This window comes from Mastomys coucha, unplaced genomic scaffold, assembly GCF_008632895.1.
Source record: "Mastomys coucha isolate ucsf_1 unplaced genomic scaffold, UCSF_Mcou_1 pScaffold18, whole genome shotgun sequence".
Classification (NCBI taxonomy): Eukaryota; Metazoa; Chordata; class Mammalia; order Rodentia; family Muridae; genus Mastomys; species Mastomys coucha.
Genome location: NW_022196900.1, coordinates 72,631,997 through 72,647,820, shown reverse-complemented (window position 1 = coordinate 72,647,820; position 15,824 = coordinate 72,631,997). Strand labels below are relative to the sequence as shown.

The 15,824-nt window shown below is 40.3% G+C and overlaps 1 protein-coding gene across 1 annotated transcript in view; it reads left to right on the top strand.

The window, feature by feature from the left end:
* Positions 1–361: 361 nt before the first annotated feature.
* Cmpk1 (cytidine/uridine monophosphate kinase 1) overlaps positions 362–15,824 on the top strand; it is a 26,462-nt gene continuing 10,999 nt past the window's right edge. Inside the window, exon 1 of the mRNA XM_031378228.1 lies at positions 362–635. Within this exon, the coding sequence (XP_031234088.1) occupies positions 468–635 (168 nt within the window). The 5' untranslated portion in view covers positions 362–467. The remainder of the gene's footprint in view (positions 636–15,824) is intronic.

Sequence of the window (15,824 nt, the reverse complement as noted above, 5' to 3'; positions counted from 1 at the left end):
ACCTTCCAACATGCCCTCCTCTCTTGGTGGATCACTGCATCCCAGTCTCTGTTCTTTTCAGCCCTCAAGTCTTGGTCCCAAGGTCACCTCTTTTAGAGGCCTTCTCTGCCAACCTCACCCAAACTGTTCTTGTTTTCCCTTGGTTTCCTTCCCAACAATGCCGTTGCTCCTACTGACGCCTGCGTTTGCCTATTCAGTTCCGCCGCTTCTCTTAGGAAAGGGAAAACCGGGAAATTGAACCACCGGTCTGGCTAACTAACCACCAACCCGGATTCTGACACTTGGGTCTCCAGCCAAGCTAGGATGAACCGGAACCGCGAGCGGAAGCTAGCGCCGCGCCCAGAGGCCCCGCCCCTTCCTGTCGCGGCGGCCCGCAGTCGGCGGCGGGGCCTAGCGCCCGCTCGGCCCGCCCCCTCCCTGCCGCCCCGCCCGCGCCGCCGCGCCGGCCGCTGTCAGAGGCGCGTTGAATGCTGAGCAGCTGTCGTCGCCTGCTGCTGCACGTCCTGGTCCCGAGCTTCCCGCTGCTGAGCCGCGGACTGCGGCTCTTCCCTCTCCACTTCATGAAGCCGTTGGTCGTGTTCGTTTTGGGAGGGCCCGGTGCGGGCAAGGGGACCCAGTGCGCGCGCATCGTCGAGGTGAGGCCGTGCGGGAGGGCGACGGAGGACTCCTGGGCTAAGCGGGGCCGGGGCCAGAGGCAGCAGCCGCGTTGGCGGCCGCGCCCCCCGCTGTGGGGAGCGGACTACGAGTCCCGACGGCCACCGCGCGCCCGGGCCGAGGGGCGTCGTGCCTGCGAGTGCGCGCCGCGGTGTCCGCTTTGTTTCTGCGCGCCCTTGCTTCCACTCCCGGGATCCGTGTCTTCTCCTCTCGCTATAACCCCTGGCTGTCAGTCTCCGGCTAACCCGCCTAGAGGAACCCGACCCGGATCTTGGGGTAGTTAAAGTACCGGAGCTGTGAGAGCCCAGGCGCTAACCTTTGGCCCAGCTGCCAACTCACGCCTTTTCCTTGGACGAGTGAGTCACTCACTCTCACTGAACCTCAGTTGTCTAAGCAAATAAAAACTCTGATCTCCGAGAAAGTAAAACACCACCCAACTATAATATTCTCTTATTAAATGTGTTTGCTTTAGGGCTGGAGAGATAGCTGAGCGGGTCAGGGCGCCTATCGCCAAGTTGCATCCTTGAGACCCACATAGAGAGAACCAACTACCCCGGGAGTTGTCCTCTGATGTTCATGCTCGAGCTCTAGTGTTTGCTCACGCAAATAACTAAATGCAATTAAAGTCTTGACATAAGTTTACTAGTTCCATTCTTTTAGTATTTGAATTCAGGGGTGGCATGTACACAGAGAGAGGCAAAGACTTTAAAACTGGAGCAGGTATGTGTTCATACCCCAGTTTTTCTAGCCCCTGTGAGCTTTGTAATGATGCGGTGAGGAAAGGTTAATGGACTGTCTTGGGCAGGATTTTAAAGGAAAACAAAACAATCAGAAAGAAATGGCAACATTCACCTTTAAATTGAGTGCTTTGTAAAAGGTTTTGACCCAGAACTTGATAATTTCTTCTTTTCCTATAGGCTGTGGCCTATATTTGCTTTGGATGTTTTCCATGTTCATACATTCAACTCTTGTCCTATATTCTGTTCTCTAAAGAACACCCACAAATAAATAGAATAATGTGGTCTGAAAGTTGTGTGTTTTGCAGTTGTGTTTAGAATTACAGATGACTTTGGAAAACCAATTTAATCACAAAGCATGTAGAATTTTTCTCCTTATTTTTACTTCTGCTTGTTTTACCTTGTAGAAAGCCAAATGACAAGTGGATAGTTTGAGGTTTGTTTTATAAGTAAAATGGTTAAAATATAGATAGCTTAGTAAAGGAGGGAGTAGGGATTTAGACTCACAACAGGTAACAGCTGAGCAGTTCAAGACCTGACACTGCTATTGTTTTTTTCTAACCCCAGAGAAGTTACTTTTAGCCTAAGTTACTTTGTAAGAAGGGAGGAAATAGAAATGTCTGTTTTGTATTTGTGACTGTTAAATGAGGTCTCACACCTGCATGTAGATGCAAATGTTTAAGCTTCCTCGTTTCATATTGGTTACATAATTTAGTTTTGGGAAGACAGCAGGTTGATTTAATGTACTGCAAGGAACAGCAGGCTGGGTATAAGATTACTATCTGGAACTGGTCAGTTTTATTTTAAAGGTGCATCACTTTATTTATTTATTTTTTAAGAGAGTACACTGTCCATCTCTTCACACACCAGAAGAGGGCTTGGGATCCCATTGCAGATGGTTGTGAGCCACCACCATGTGGTTGCTGGGAATTGAACTCAGGACCTCTGGAAGAGCAGTCAGTGAGTGTTCTTAACCTCTAAGCCAAAACTCCCCAGACCCTAAAGGTGCATTACTTTTTAAAACTTGGCTTATGACTTTCATATTTGAGAGCATCCAAATACTTCCTGAATTTATGTCCTTAAATGTGTGTACTCAACCTAATAATACCCCTGTTACTCTACAGGATTAAAAATTTCTGTGTTCAGTGATTAGTATTTCTACTTTGTGAAATAATAGTTGATAGTACTGTTAATAACCTGTTAATTATCAGAGTCCATGATGATTTTTTTTTGAGATCTATTCTTTTACTTAACTATTTATTTAAGACTTTGGCAGTTATATGAGCTTAAGCTGTGGCTTGTTTGTTTCTGTTTTTGTTCGTTTTTCTGGTGGCACTGACAGTGGAACCCAGGGTCTCACACATGAAAGGCATGCACTCTAAGATAGAGCATCTCTTATTGTACTTTTTACTTTAAAATTCTCAGTAAGTTGTCCCTGCACTCTGTAAGTAAGGCAGGCTCAATGTCATAAAAAGCTGTGATTATAGGCCTGTCCTATCAAGCCATCTAGAATAAATTGTTTTGAACTGTCTGCTGTTGATTCCAGTTACTATAAATATCCACTTGATACTCTGCTATTTCAGATGTATAATTTAGCAATGACTGTTCCATAGCTGGTTAAATAAATACTGGGATGTCTGTAGTCAGGTAAGTCAGGCATTTTCCCCCATTGTGAGTCTGCATTTTGCCTCAATATTTCATTATGTAGGCAGCTGTGAACATAATCCCCAAAGATGGCAAGTTTTAAAATTAATTTTTTCCTTTAGGGAAAATGTTATAATATATAACTTAATGTTAAATTCACCAGCTGTCATCAAAGCAAATTTAGTTCACAGAATACCTGAAATGTGGTTTATTATAGAATTGTTTCTTTGGCGAGAGTGTATTTTGGTTTTCAGTTCAGGCTGCCAGAAGTTGTATTGTTTTGAGGTATAGTCTCCTTATCCTTACTCAGGCTGGGCTCAAACTATTCTCCTGCCTCAGCCAAGTGCTAGGACTGGAAGTGTGTGCTGCCAAGTGCTGTCAGAAGTACACTGTGGTTTCAGGGATTCAGAACCCGAGGGTACCTGGCCCTCTTGTCCTGGCGTATTGGAGTTAGGTAAGGGAGAGTGTTGTAGGGAAGCTGCAAGTTTTTCTGGAGTCACACTCCACTTTAGTAAATGCTCCTTAGTGGTGGTGGGGGATGGAGAGAGAGCCTTTCACCATATCTCCTACTGGGATGAGAAGTGTGAGGGAGCTTTGGGAATGGACTTCACTCATTCATTTGTAGTGGGCCTTTCAGTTTAATTTTATTTTCTTTCTTCCTTTCTTTTTCTTCTTCTTCTTCTTCTTCTTCTTCTTTTTTTTTTTTTGGTTTTTCAAGACAGGGTTTCTCTGTGTAGCCCTGGCTGTCCTGGAACTCACTCTGAAGCCCAGGCTGGCCTTGAACTCAGAAATCCGCCTGTCTCTGCCTCCCAAGTGCTGGGATTAAAGGTGTGTGCCACCACCGCCCAGCCAATCTCTAATACTTTTATTTGAACTAAGTATCCAGTGGAACTATTATATAATGATGTATTTCTAAGATTCAGGGATGCTATATCATTTAGAATTTTTTTTACTTATTATGCTGTATATATGCACATGCTTTAATTTAGTACATGTGTAGAGGACAGCTTTGTGGAGTTGGTTCCCTCCTTTCACCTTTATGTGAGCTCAGGGATGGAAATCAGATCATCAGGCCTTACTTGTTAATTTTTAAAAATTAAGCTTTATATTTGTTTTGGTCAAAAAAAATAAATTAGAGTAAATTAGAGTGCTGCAACCTAAAATTATTTTTGAAAATAGTATCCACAACTTTATATGGATTGGTTGGAAAGAATATTTAATTTCTTTTTCACATACTGTGAACATTTTGTTTACATAAGTAGTAAGTAAAGCTTATATTTATTATCTATGTTATAACTTCCTTAAGAGCCTTCTTGAATGGATGACTGTTACTGTGGTTAGAAAAGTTTTGATTGAGATTGAATTTAGGCATATAGAAATAAGAACTTGATTTATCTTTTTGTTTCTGTTATTGAGCATTGTACCTAGCACCTAGTAGGTACTTGTTGAATAAAAGTGATGACAGAAGACATTAATGTATCACAAAGCTGTATACATTTTAAATATTTGGTCCCTAGGGGGCACCCAAGTAGCTTTCTGGATCTAACATGAATAAGACCTATCTTTGAGATGTTTTTGTTTACTCTGAGTGAATGAATGGTAAGTATGCTGAGCAGAATTTTAAAAGCTTTTGATTTCAAAATCCAGAACTCATCCTGTATATTCAGAAGGCACTAAAGAAAAATCTGGTAGACCTTAAGTTCTCTTCTAGTCTTTAAGGGTGTGGGACCTTGTCTTCTTGGTAGGTATAGTTAAAGGATTTTCTTTTTAAAAGAGAAATTAAGGGGCTGGAGAGATGGCTTAGCAGGTAAGAGACTGTTCTTCTGAAGGTCATGAGTTCAAATCCCAGCAACCATATGGTGGCTCACAACCACCCATAATGAGATCTGACGCCTTCTTCTGGTGTGTCTGAAGACAGCTACAGTGTACTTAATTATGATAATAAATAAATCTTTGGGGCCTGAGCGAGCGGGGCCAAGTAAGGCCGACCGGAGCAAGCAGAAAAAAAGACAAATTAAAAGCTATAAAGAGTCTATAAAAGAAATGGTTTACAAAACACTTGCCTTTGGGAGCTAGAGAGATGGCTTTATTGTTAAAGGCTACTTTTCCAGAGGACTCAGATTCGTAGCACCCATATGGTACTCACACCATCTGTAACTTCAGTTTCAGGAGACCTGACTCCCCCTTTTGACTTTCACAGACAGGCACAGGCTTTCACATGGCACACATACATACATGCAGGCAAAACACCCATACAAGTTTAAAAAGCAACAAAATTTGCCTGTCTTGAGGAACCACTATTTCTTTAAGAGTGCTTGTTGTAGGTAAGGGTTTGGTTTTGTTTTGGTGGTGGTGGTGGTGGTTTTTCTTTTTTGTTTTTTTGTTTTGTTTTGTTTTGTCTTCTTTTTGGTTTTGGTTTTGGAGACAGGAATTCTCTTTGTAACGGTCCTGGCTGTCCTGGAATTGGCTTTGTAGACCAGGCTGGCTTCGAACTCGCAGAGGTCTGCCTGCTTCTGCCTTCTGAGTTAACATAAGGTTTTTTATGTTGATATTTTAAGAGTGGTGAGACGAGCTTCTGCTATACTTTTCTATCTAAATTGCAAAAGTAGTGTCTGGGACAAGTTCAGTTTCTTTTCATCTAGAGGTTACTATATTTACTGCTGTCCTATCTATCTTTAAAAAAAAAAAAAAACAAAGGGGCTGGAGAGATGGCTCAGCAGTTAAGATCACCAACTACTCTTCCAGAGGTCCTGAGTTCAATTCTCAGCAACCACATGGTGGCTCACAACCATCTGTAGTGGGATCCAATGCCCTCTTCTGGTGTGTCTGAAGAGAGTGACAGTGTTCTCATACACATAACATAAATAAACCTTTAAAAAAAAAGAATGAAATCCTGTCTTAAAAAAAAAAACAAGACAAAACAAAACAGACTTCCTGTTTTAATTTTGTGTGTGTGATGAGTGTTTGCCAGCATATACTACATAAATGCCTGCTGCCTTTGAGGCCAGAAGAATGTGTCAGCTCTCCTGGCACTAGAGTAATATACAGTTGTGAGCTGCCATGTGGATGCTAGAACCGAACTGCACTCCTCTATAAGAGCTGCAAATGAGCTGAGCCATCTATTGAAAATATTTAAATTTTTTTGCATCTAATAGGTTATTTGCCTTCTTTCCAAAACAATTAATCATGTTTCTTTAGTCTTTTAGGGCTTTCCTATATACTTAATAGGTTTTTATTTGTAGCTGCAGAATACTCTGGATATTGTCATAGCCTAGTTGTACCATTTCACATGATGGTTATTTAGAACAGCTTCTATGGGTGTTTTTGCTGTTAATTGTGCTTCAGTGAGCTTTCTTGTAAATATAACTTTGTGTATGGATATTTTGTTTATTGGATTCATAAAAGTGGATTGCTGCCTCAGAGTATCTGTACTTTGTTTTAATTGATAATTACTTACGATTATTTGGAAAAAATTTGAGTTTTCCAGAGGACCATGGCTATTAAGAAATATAATTAAAACATGTAAAAGTGTTTATATTTGGAGAACTTTCTCACAGTTATAAAGGCTGAGAAGCCACACACATAAAAGGCCATATGTAAACAGGAGAATCAGAGAAGTTGGTGGTATAATTTAGAATTTGAAGAGAGAGAACCTTAAGTTTTCTAGGAGAACAGGTTTTCTCTTTTTCCACCTTTTGTTCTAAAAAGTCTCATCAGATTGGATGGTGAGATGAGGACAGCTGCTCTGTTTTCTATCCTGGTCTAGTTTCCTGGACTTTAATAACATGGGCATCCTCTTGCTGTCATGCCCCTCTTCCGTTATTGACTCTATTCTTTTAAACTGTGAGCCCAAAGTTGTTTAAGTTGTTTCTTGTCAGATGTGTAGGCCTAGCAGTGTGAAATTAACAATATCAGAGTTCATGGCCTTTGTGAGTCTCAGACCAGGATACCAAAACAACCTCCAGTTTCTCTGGGTTAAGGGAGCTAATAGTAATTTTTTTTTTTTCCAAGATGGGATTTCTCTGTATAGCCCTGGTTGTCCTGGAACTAGTTCTGTAGTCCAAGCTGGCTTTGAGCCCCTACCTTGAGTGCTGGGACCAAAGGCCTGCCAGACCATGTCTGGATCTAATAGTTAAAAAACAAAACATTAGAATTAGTTAGTCTCTGCCTCAGTCTGCCCTAAATTGTTCTTTCTTCAGTATCAGTTATTTCCACATCCTTATTTTCTTTGAAATCTTGATTTATTCCTTTTGGGTTGAAGTTTCATGGACCATATTTAGTTAATCTAGATATGTTCCAGTTCAAATGCTATTAGAACTGTGTTTTTGGAAGACCTCATAGTCACACACAAGTACAGTCTTCTAACAGTTGGTTTTGAATTAAAATCAGAGCATTTCTAGCCAGGCAGCCGTGGCTCTCGTCTTTAATCCCAGCACTTGGGAGGCAGAGGTAGGCGGATTTCTGAGTTCGAGGCCAGCCTCGTCTACAGAGTGAGTTCCAGGACAGCCAGGGCTACACAGAGAAACCCTGTCTTGAAAAACCAAAAAAACCCAACAACAACAAAAAAAACAAAAACAAAAAAACCAGAGCATTTCTAAAAAAATGACTTCAGGGGCTGGAGAGATGGCTCAGCGTTAAGAGAGAGTGTTAGCTGCTTTTGCAGGGGTCCTGGGATCAGTTCCCAGCACCCACATGGTGGCTCACAGCCATCTGTATGTAACTCCAGTTTCAAAGTATTGGATGACCTCTGATGGGTACTAGTTCACCTACTTGGTGAACTTACATACAGGCAGCTACTGATACATATGAAATAAAAACAACTTTTTTTTTAAAAAAAGGAAAAATCACACTAGGGCATGGGCTAGTGTGTGGCACCCCCTGTCCCCACCGTGTGTGTGTGTGTGTGTGTGTGTGTGAGAGAGAGAGAGAGAGAGAGAGAGAGAGAGAGAGAGAGAGAGAGAGAGAGAGAGAGAGAGAGAGAGAGAAAGAGAGAGAGGTGTCGAGGAGGGAGAGGGAGAATGAAAGAGAGCTCATGGAGGCTTGCTGTCTTATTTTTTATGTTACTTTTAAGCTAATACCTTAGTTTAGCTGCTGCATGAAAGTGTATTTGCTGTAACATTTCAGTTACTTTAACTTGTCAAATCAAGAACATTTTTACAGACTAAACATGTGATAAGAACGTTTAGAAGTTAATAGAGAACAGGTGTAGCTGGAGAGACTCTTTGCTGACAGTTTTGTTCTGCCTGATGAATAAAGTTAACAAAACATCAGTTGGATAAAGGAAAAAGCACTAGTTGTAACTTACTACTCCCAGAAAGGTCCTGTGAAACATATTCTCTGTGCCTGGTTTCTGTCAGTCTTTTCCAAAAGACCTGTAAGTTGGTTCCATTCACCATTAGAGTATACCACATACTAGTAAGCAGATATACTCACTTTTGGATATGTGAAAGACTGCTTCCTGCCCACTTCCTTTTTGGAAGCTTCCAGAATGGATTAGTCATTGGTGTTTGCTATTGGAAAGCATATATACTTAAATGCACAGGATTTACCTGTATAGTTACATATGGTTTAGGCGGATCATAACATGAATTTCCGTTTTCTTGGTATCTACTGAGAGCATAGATGCACTTTAGAAGTTTTGATAGTGTGGTTGACTTAATGGTTAATTTAGGTTATCAGATGGTTGAAGATTATCTTTGTTCCTCATTTAGTGACTGTTGGGCAGCACAAGTAGAAATAGTAGTGTTTCAGAAGCAAAGAAAAGCAAGGCTGAAGCAAATGAGACAAGCAAATAGCCAGAATCTGGCAGGATCAAGATGGTCAAATACAACTGGTTCTTTGTGTGGAGGTGAAGTTTTTGAGTGCATCCCTGTGTTACACATCCCTTTTGACTTTGAGTCTCCCTTCAATTGTGTATCAACAGATTCTGTGAGTCAAAGGTCTTAACAGCCCATCAATCTTTAATAGGTAGGTAGCATAAGTTCTATTATGCTGAGTTTGGGGGATTGTAATACCGTAACCTGGCCTAACCTTGAGTAGTCCATATGCACAGCTTGGCAGCTAGGAGGTGATCACCTTCTTCCAGACAGTTACTGCTAAGCGCTTAACTGTACTAATAGACTATATGCTGGGTTTACCTGTGCATTATAGGTATGAGGGTAATACTAATGATGAGGAAGCAAATTCCTTTGGAAAGGTAAGCTGTATAATGGAGTTCTAGAACAATCCCTGAACTACTCTGAAGTTAATTTACCCCTGATTCCTTTTTTGTGACAAGGGAACTCATTGTTAGATACTAAAGCCACCATTAGCACTTATTTCAAAAGCATCATTCAAGTACAGGAAGGATACAATTTTCATAAACTCTAATTTCATGTATGGAAGGTTTCCTCCTGGGATTTCTCTCTCAATAATCTTCCCTCCTTCTATCAACTCTCCTACTCAGACCTTAAAGAAGCGTGAAGGCTAAAACTACATCTCTGCATTATATATAAAAAATATATTAAGGTCTAATTACTAAGGTCTATTAAGGACTAATTCTCAATGGAGATTAGGAGACCTAGATTAAGTTTTCTCTGTATTAGCTAGGAAGTCAGCACATTTCAGTTTCCCCTGGAACTGAACTGGAGTGTGGACAGTTGTGAGCTGTCAAGTGGGTGGTGGAATAGAACAGGGTCCTCCAGAAGAGCAGCTAGTGTTCTTAACCACTGAGCCATCTCTCCAGCCTTGCACTTAAAGTTTTAAATTGTAAAACGTAATCTCATCCTGTGGGCTCAGCCCCCTATCCCCCTTTTTTGTAATATCCTTGGAAAGAAATTTTTAAAAAAATATTTATTTATTTTATGTATATGAATAGCACTATAGCTGTGTTCAGACACACCAGAAGAGGGCATCAGATCCCATTACAGATGGTTGTGAGTCACCATGTGGTTGCTGGGAATTGAACTCAGGACCTTTGCAAGAGCAGTCAGTGTTCTTAGCCACTGAGCCATCTTTCCAGCCCTAGAAAGAAAGTTTTAATGACCAGGTAATACATCTTGAATATTTACTCAATTGGTGTACTTTTTCATGCTTGTGATAGATAACTAAAAACTTGGTAAGTTAGTCCAGGACTACAAAGGAGACAATAACTGATAACAGTTTGTATTGGAGTTGAGTACAGATAGAGAAGGGATAAGGAAAGGAGAGGTAGAGTAGGTTCTAGTTAGTTACGTCAGATTAATTTGATGGGAGAAAGTGCCCATTTTGCAAATGGTTTCCAGGGATTTTCTCAGAGTGTAGCTGTGGTAGGAAAAGAAATTTTATAGAAAACATTTTCTATGACTTTGTCCCTTTTTATGGCATTTCCCTTGGTGAACACTCCAATCAAGAACTTGTTTGCTCTTCAGTATAAAAGTAGACATAGTTGTATATATTCAACATTAGATTCTAGGCTGGATTAGAATTGATTACTATTTAATCAAAAACATATATTCTTAGGCTGGGCATGGTGGTACGAATCTTTAATTCCATCATTCTAGAGGCAGAGGCAGGTGGACCTCTGTGAGTTCAGGCTATATAGTGAGGCCCTGTCAAAACAAAATATATGTTCCTAGATTGACTTTAATTTTAGAATGAGCAAAATGTATTTTGAAGGTAAATTTTATACCAGAATATATTATGCACAAATTCTCAAAGCCAAATGATTTTACTTATACTTTCTGGTAAGATAGGTTGTTGAACTAAAAATGAAGGTGATTCTTTTCTATAAGCAGTATTTGATTATTTTGTTTTTGAGAAAGGTTGCTTAGCAGTTTTGATAGGTCATTTTGGAGCTTAAGATGGTGTAGGTATATTGTCCACTATATCTATACACATGGTGTTTTTCAAATATTTTGTTTATAATTTTGAACTCTAATGTCTGGAGCCAGGCCTCATGTTTCCTTTTAAACCTTTGGGTAATCTCATGAATTCTAAATTTGCATCTGTTTCTAGGATGTGAAACTGTACTGTTTTCTGTCTCTGTCTATAACTCTTGACTCCATGCCCATGTGGTGTGTTGCTGTATTGTACTTTGGTTTCTCCTTTGTTTATGGGATGGATCACTTTTCAGAGAAAATTTTATCCAAACATTTGAGTTGATTTTTGGTTTGGGGAAAGTTCATGGAGACCTTTGTCTAAAGCTGTTATTTTCTTTTAAGATTTTTTTAATTTTAAGTTTGCAAGTGGTTTGCTACATATATACATGTGTGCCATGTGCATGCCTGTGCCTGTGGAAGTCAGAAGAGGATGTCAGATTCCCTGACAGTGGAGTTAAAGAAGGTCCTGAGCCACCATGTGGGGACTAGGATCTGAGCCTGGGTCCTCTCCAAGAGCAGACAGCCCTTAAGCTGTCATTTTCTAAATGATCTCCTTTCACATTTGAAGTAAGTATTAATTATACAGGTTCAGTTTCCCTTTCTCTTGGAATCAGCTTTGGGGAGGTACAAGGTGGTTATAAGCGCTACCATTGGACAATAGTGAACACTTTATGATGTTGTGAGAATTGTTAATTTTCAAAAACATTTATTTATTGCATATGGATATGTGGAAGTCAAAAGACAATTTGCAGGAGTTGGTTCTTTCCTTCTATCTTGATATTGCTAGGGATTGAATACATACAGGTCACCAGGCTTGATAGCAAGTGACTTTATCTGCTGAGCCATCTCACCAACCTAGAAATTGGATTATTGAGTCAAAAGATGTGCAAACTAAAACTTTACTGACAACTACATCTCCTCTCCCCTCCATTCCCTTCCCCTCCCCTCCCCTTCCCTGCTCTTTTCTATATAGCTCTGGCTATCCTGGAACTCATTCTATAGACCAGGCTGATCTTAAACTAAGATCTCTACCTGCCTCTGCCTTCCCAGTGCTGAGATTAAAGGTGTGTACCATCACTGCCTGGCTATAAAACTAATTTCTTCTAAGCTGTTGCCTATCCTTTGTTATTGTTTTTTGTTTTATGTTTTTTCTTATATTTTGAGACAGGGCCTCACATTTTAGCTCAGACTTACCTTAAACATACTAGGTAGCACAGGCTAATCTCAAACTGAAGTTAGTCCTCCTGCCTCAGCCTCCTTGGGTCTAGGGTTATAGTTATGAACTGACATACCAAACTCATTTGCCTTTTTGAGACATAGGCCTCTGCCTCCCAAGTGCTGGGATTAAAGGCGTGCACCACCACCAGCCAGTGGGATCTGAATTTATTTATTATTATAAATGAGTACACTGTAGCTGTCTTCAGACCACCAGACGAGGGCATCAGATTTCATTACGAGTGGTTGTGAGCCACAATGTGGTTGCTAGGATTTGAACTCACGACCTTCGGAAGAGCAGTCAGTGCTCTTACTGCCTGAGCCAACTCACCAGCCCGGGATCTGACTTTTCTATGAATGGATACCCATTCCATTCATTGAAATGGTGTCCTAGTATCATTTATTCATTGTTCTTCACTGATTTGTAAGTTTTTTGTTGCTGTTCACTTTTGGGGGGGGGGTATAGGTCTCATGTAGCCCAGATTGACCTCAAATTCACTAGGAAGCTGAGTCTGATCCTCTTGGCTCTTGCTTTTACCTCCCAAGTGCTGGGATTACAGGGCATGTCATCACACTTGCCTCTTCACTCTGGTATTTTTTAAAAAATATTTATTTATTTATTTATTTATTGTATATGAGTACACTGTAGCTGTCTTCAGACACACCAGAAGAGGACATTGGATCCCATTACAGATGGTTGTCAGCCTCCACGTGGTTGCTGGGAATTGAACTCAGTGCATCTGGAAGAGCTGTCAGCACTTTTAACTGCTGAGACTCTGTCCAGCCCATCTTCACTGAGTTTTAATGTTGATTATCAATTGAATTCCCATTTATACTGTTTATATATTGTCTCAGAACTGCTTTGTTAGTGCCTATTTTAGGTGTCAGCAACACACTATTTTAATTACTGTAGTTTTAAAATACTTTATATAGTTAGGCAAGTCCTCACTTGTAATTGTTAATATTATTTTCAGTTTTAACTATTTACTTATGCCTATTTCTGGTAAACTTGTCAATAAATTCATCAAGTTTTTTTTTTTTTTAAGCCAACAGAACATGTCTGGTGTGTAGGTAGTTCAGTGGCAGAGCTCCTTGCCTACCATTATCAGAGGCTTTGGGTTTGATCCCCAATACCATAAAACAAACAGACAAATTCCAATCAGATTTTCAGTATCTATTTGTCTGTCTGTCTTCTATCTCTCTCCCCCCCTAACCCCCATCTATCTATTGGGTCTAACTGTGTATCCCTCACTGGCCTGGAACTCACATTGATCCACCTCCTTTGACTCCACCCAGTAGGAGGTACATTTTTAGATTAATATATAATAACACAAATGTTTCAGTAGGAATCTTTCATAGGATTAAATGTTTTTTCTTACTATTCTTTGAAAATTTCACACATGTATACTTCCTGAGGTATTCCCCCAATGTATCTTCCTCCCAACTTCATGCTCCCTCTTTTTTTTTTTTTTTTTCGAGACAGGGTTTCTCCATGTAGCCCTGACTGTTCTGGAACTCACTCTGTAGACCAGGCTGGCCTCGAACTCAGAAATCTGACTGTCTCTGCCTCCCAAGCGGCTGGGATTGCTCCCTCTTTTTAATAGCCCACTGAATGTGATTGATGCTGCCCATATGGACATGAGTGTGGGATCATCCACTGGAGAATGCTTCCTTTTTATGATTTAGCTTTTATTTATGTTGTTTTGTTTATATATATATATATATATATATATTATATATATATATATATATATAGTTTTGTTTCTTTGTATAATTCTTACACAGTGCATTTTAAGTTTATTCCTAAATTTGTTTTTATCACTATTTTTATTACATTTTAAAATTTATGTGTGTTTGTATGTACTTGTGTGCAGAAATCAGAGGACAACTTGCTGGAGTTGGTTCTCTCCTACTAAATGGGTTCTAGGGATTGAACTTAGGTCCTCAGGGTTAGCAGCAAACACCTTTACCCAGTGGGCCATCTCACCTGTCTTTTTATCACTATTCTAATGAGATTTTTTGTTTTGTTTTGTTTTGGCTTTTCTGACAGGGTTTCTCTGAGTAGCTCTGGCTGTCCTGGAACTCACTCTGTAGACCAGGCTAGCCTCAAACTCAGAAATCCACCTGCCTCTGCCTCCCAAGTGCTGGGATTAAAGGCGTGCACCACCACCGCTCGGCTAATGTGTAGCCCAGGCTGGCCTCGAACTTGTGATCTTCCTGCCTCTGCCTCCTTCAGCAAATCCTACCGGCATGCGCCACCACAACCAGCGAGATCTTTTTTAATCTGTAAATTTTCTTTTAAAATTTTACTTTTTATTAGTGTGTGTGTGTCAATGTTGGCTAGGGAGACAAGTGTGCACATTTGTGTCATGGTGTCAGACGACTAACTGTGGAGATCAAGGGATCAGTTGTCTTCTTATACCATGGGTTCTGGGGATTGAACCCAGGCTGTCAGGCCTAGGCAGCAAATAATTTAGACCCATTGTCCCCATTACCAAATGAATATTTTCTGACTAGTCACTGCTAGTTGATTGAAAAGCTCTTGATCCATTTAAAAAAGAGTAAGCAGAAAATATAAACAAGCAAGAGAAGTAAATTCTTATTGTGTCTCATGGCTTTTTGTTTGTTTGCTTTTGTTGTTGTTATGCACAGAAATATTTGTATTGCTAGTTTTTGGAACCTCTGTATTTAAGGCTTTGTGTAGACTTTGGTTTGGTATTGGTTTTTTACAAGCTCTCACTGTGTAGCCCAAGCTGTCTGGAATTCAAAGGGTCCTCTTGTGTGTGCCTCCCAAGTACTGAATTAAAGATGTGTGCCAGTTTGCCCAATGCAAGCCTGTTTTTCAGATGGTTTCTTACTGAACCTGGGGCTTGCTATTTTAGCTAGACTATGACTGCTCTCTGGTCCCCGTGCTAGGATTATAGACTGTATGGTTATGCCCCACTTTTATGTAGATACTTGGATCCAAACTCAGGTCCTCTTGTTTATAAGGCAAGCACTTACTGAGCCATCTCTCCAGACCCCAAAATAATAAGGACTTTGAGGGCCAGACAGATGGCTTAGTAAGTAAAGCGCTTGCTAGCAAGCCTAACCAAAGAAAGTTGGATCTTTGGAAAGCACATGGTAGAAGAGAATCAGCTTTCAAGACTCAAGCATACCGACATGCATAAAATACAGATAAAACACAGATAAAATAAAGGAGTCTTTTGAGATAGGGTCTCTCTTTATAGCCCAGAGTGGCTTTGAATTCATAGAGGTTAGCATACTTCTGCCTTTCAAGAGCTGTGTCACTATATCCAGCAAGAAGGGTTTGTTTTGTTTTAAGACACTGAATACTTTTATTTGCTCAATTGCTTTAAAGCTATATTTGTAGCTTATATTCCTGCTGTCTTCCTTCTGTGAAATTAAGGAGAGGCCACATAACAGTCTGGGGTCACTTTCTAAACTCTGCTTTGACAGAAAGAGGACATGCTTGGCATTTGAATCTTCCTGCTTTCAAGGTCCTTGTATTCGTACATCATTTGTGTCTTGAACTCTGCCTTTTCTTCCTCTTTCCCCTTTTAGACAGGGCTTTACATAGCCAAGGTTTGTCTCAAACTCCTGATCCCTTCTGCTTCTGATTCCTGGGTTCTGAGATTACAGGTATATACCAACTCTCCTAATTTTATTTTATTTTTTATTAGATGTTTTCTTTATTTACATGCCATACAATATCTCCTTTCCCAGGTTCCCTTCC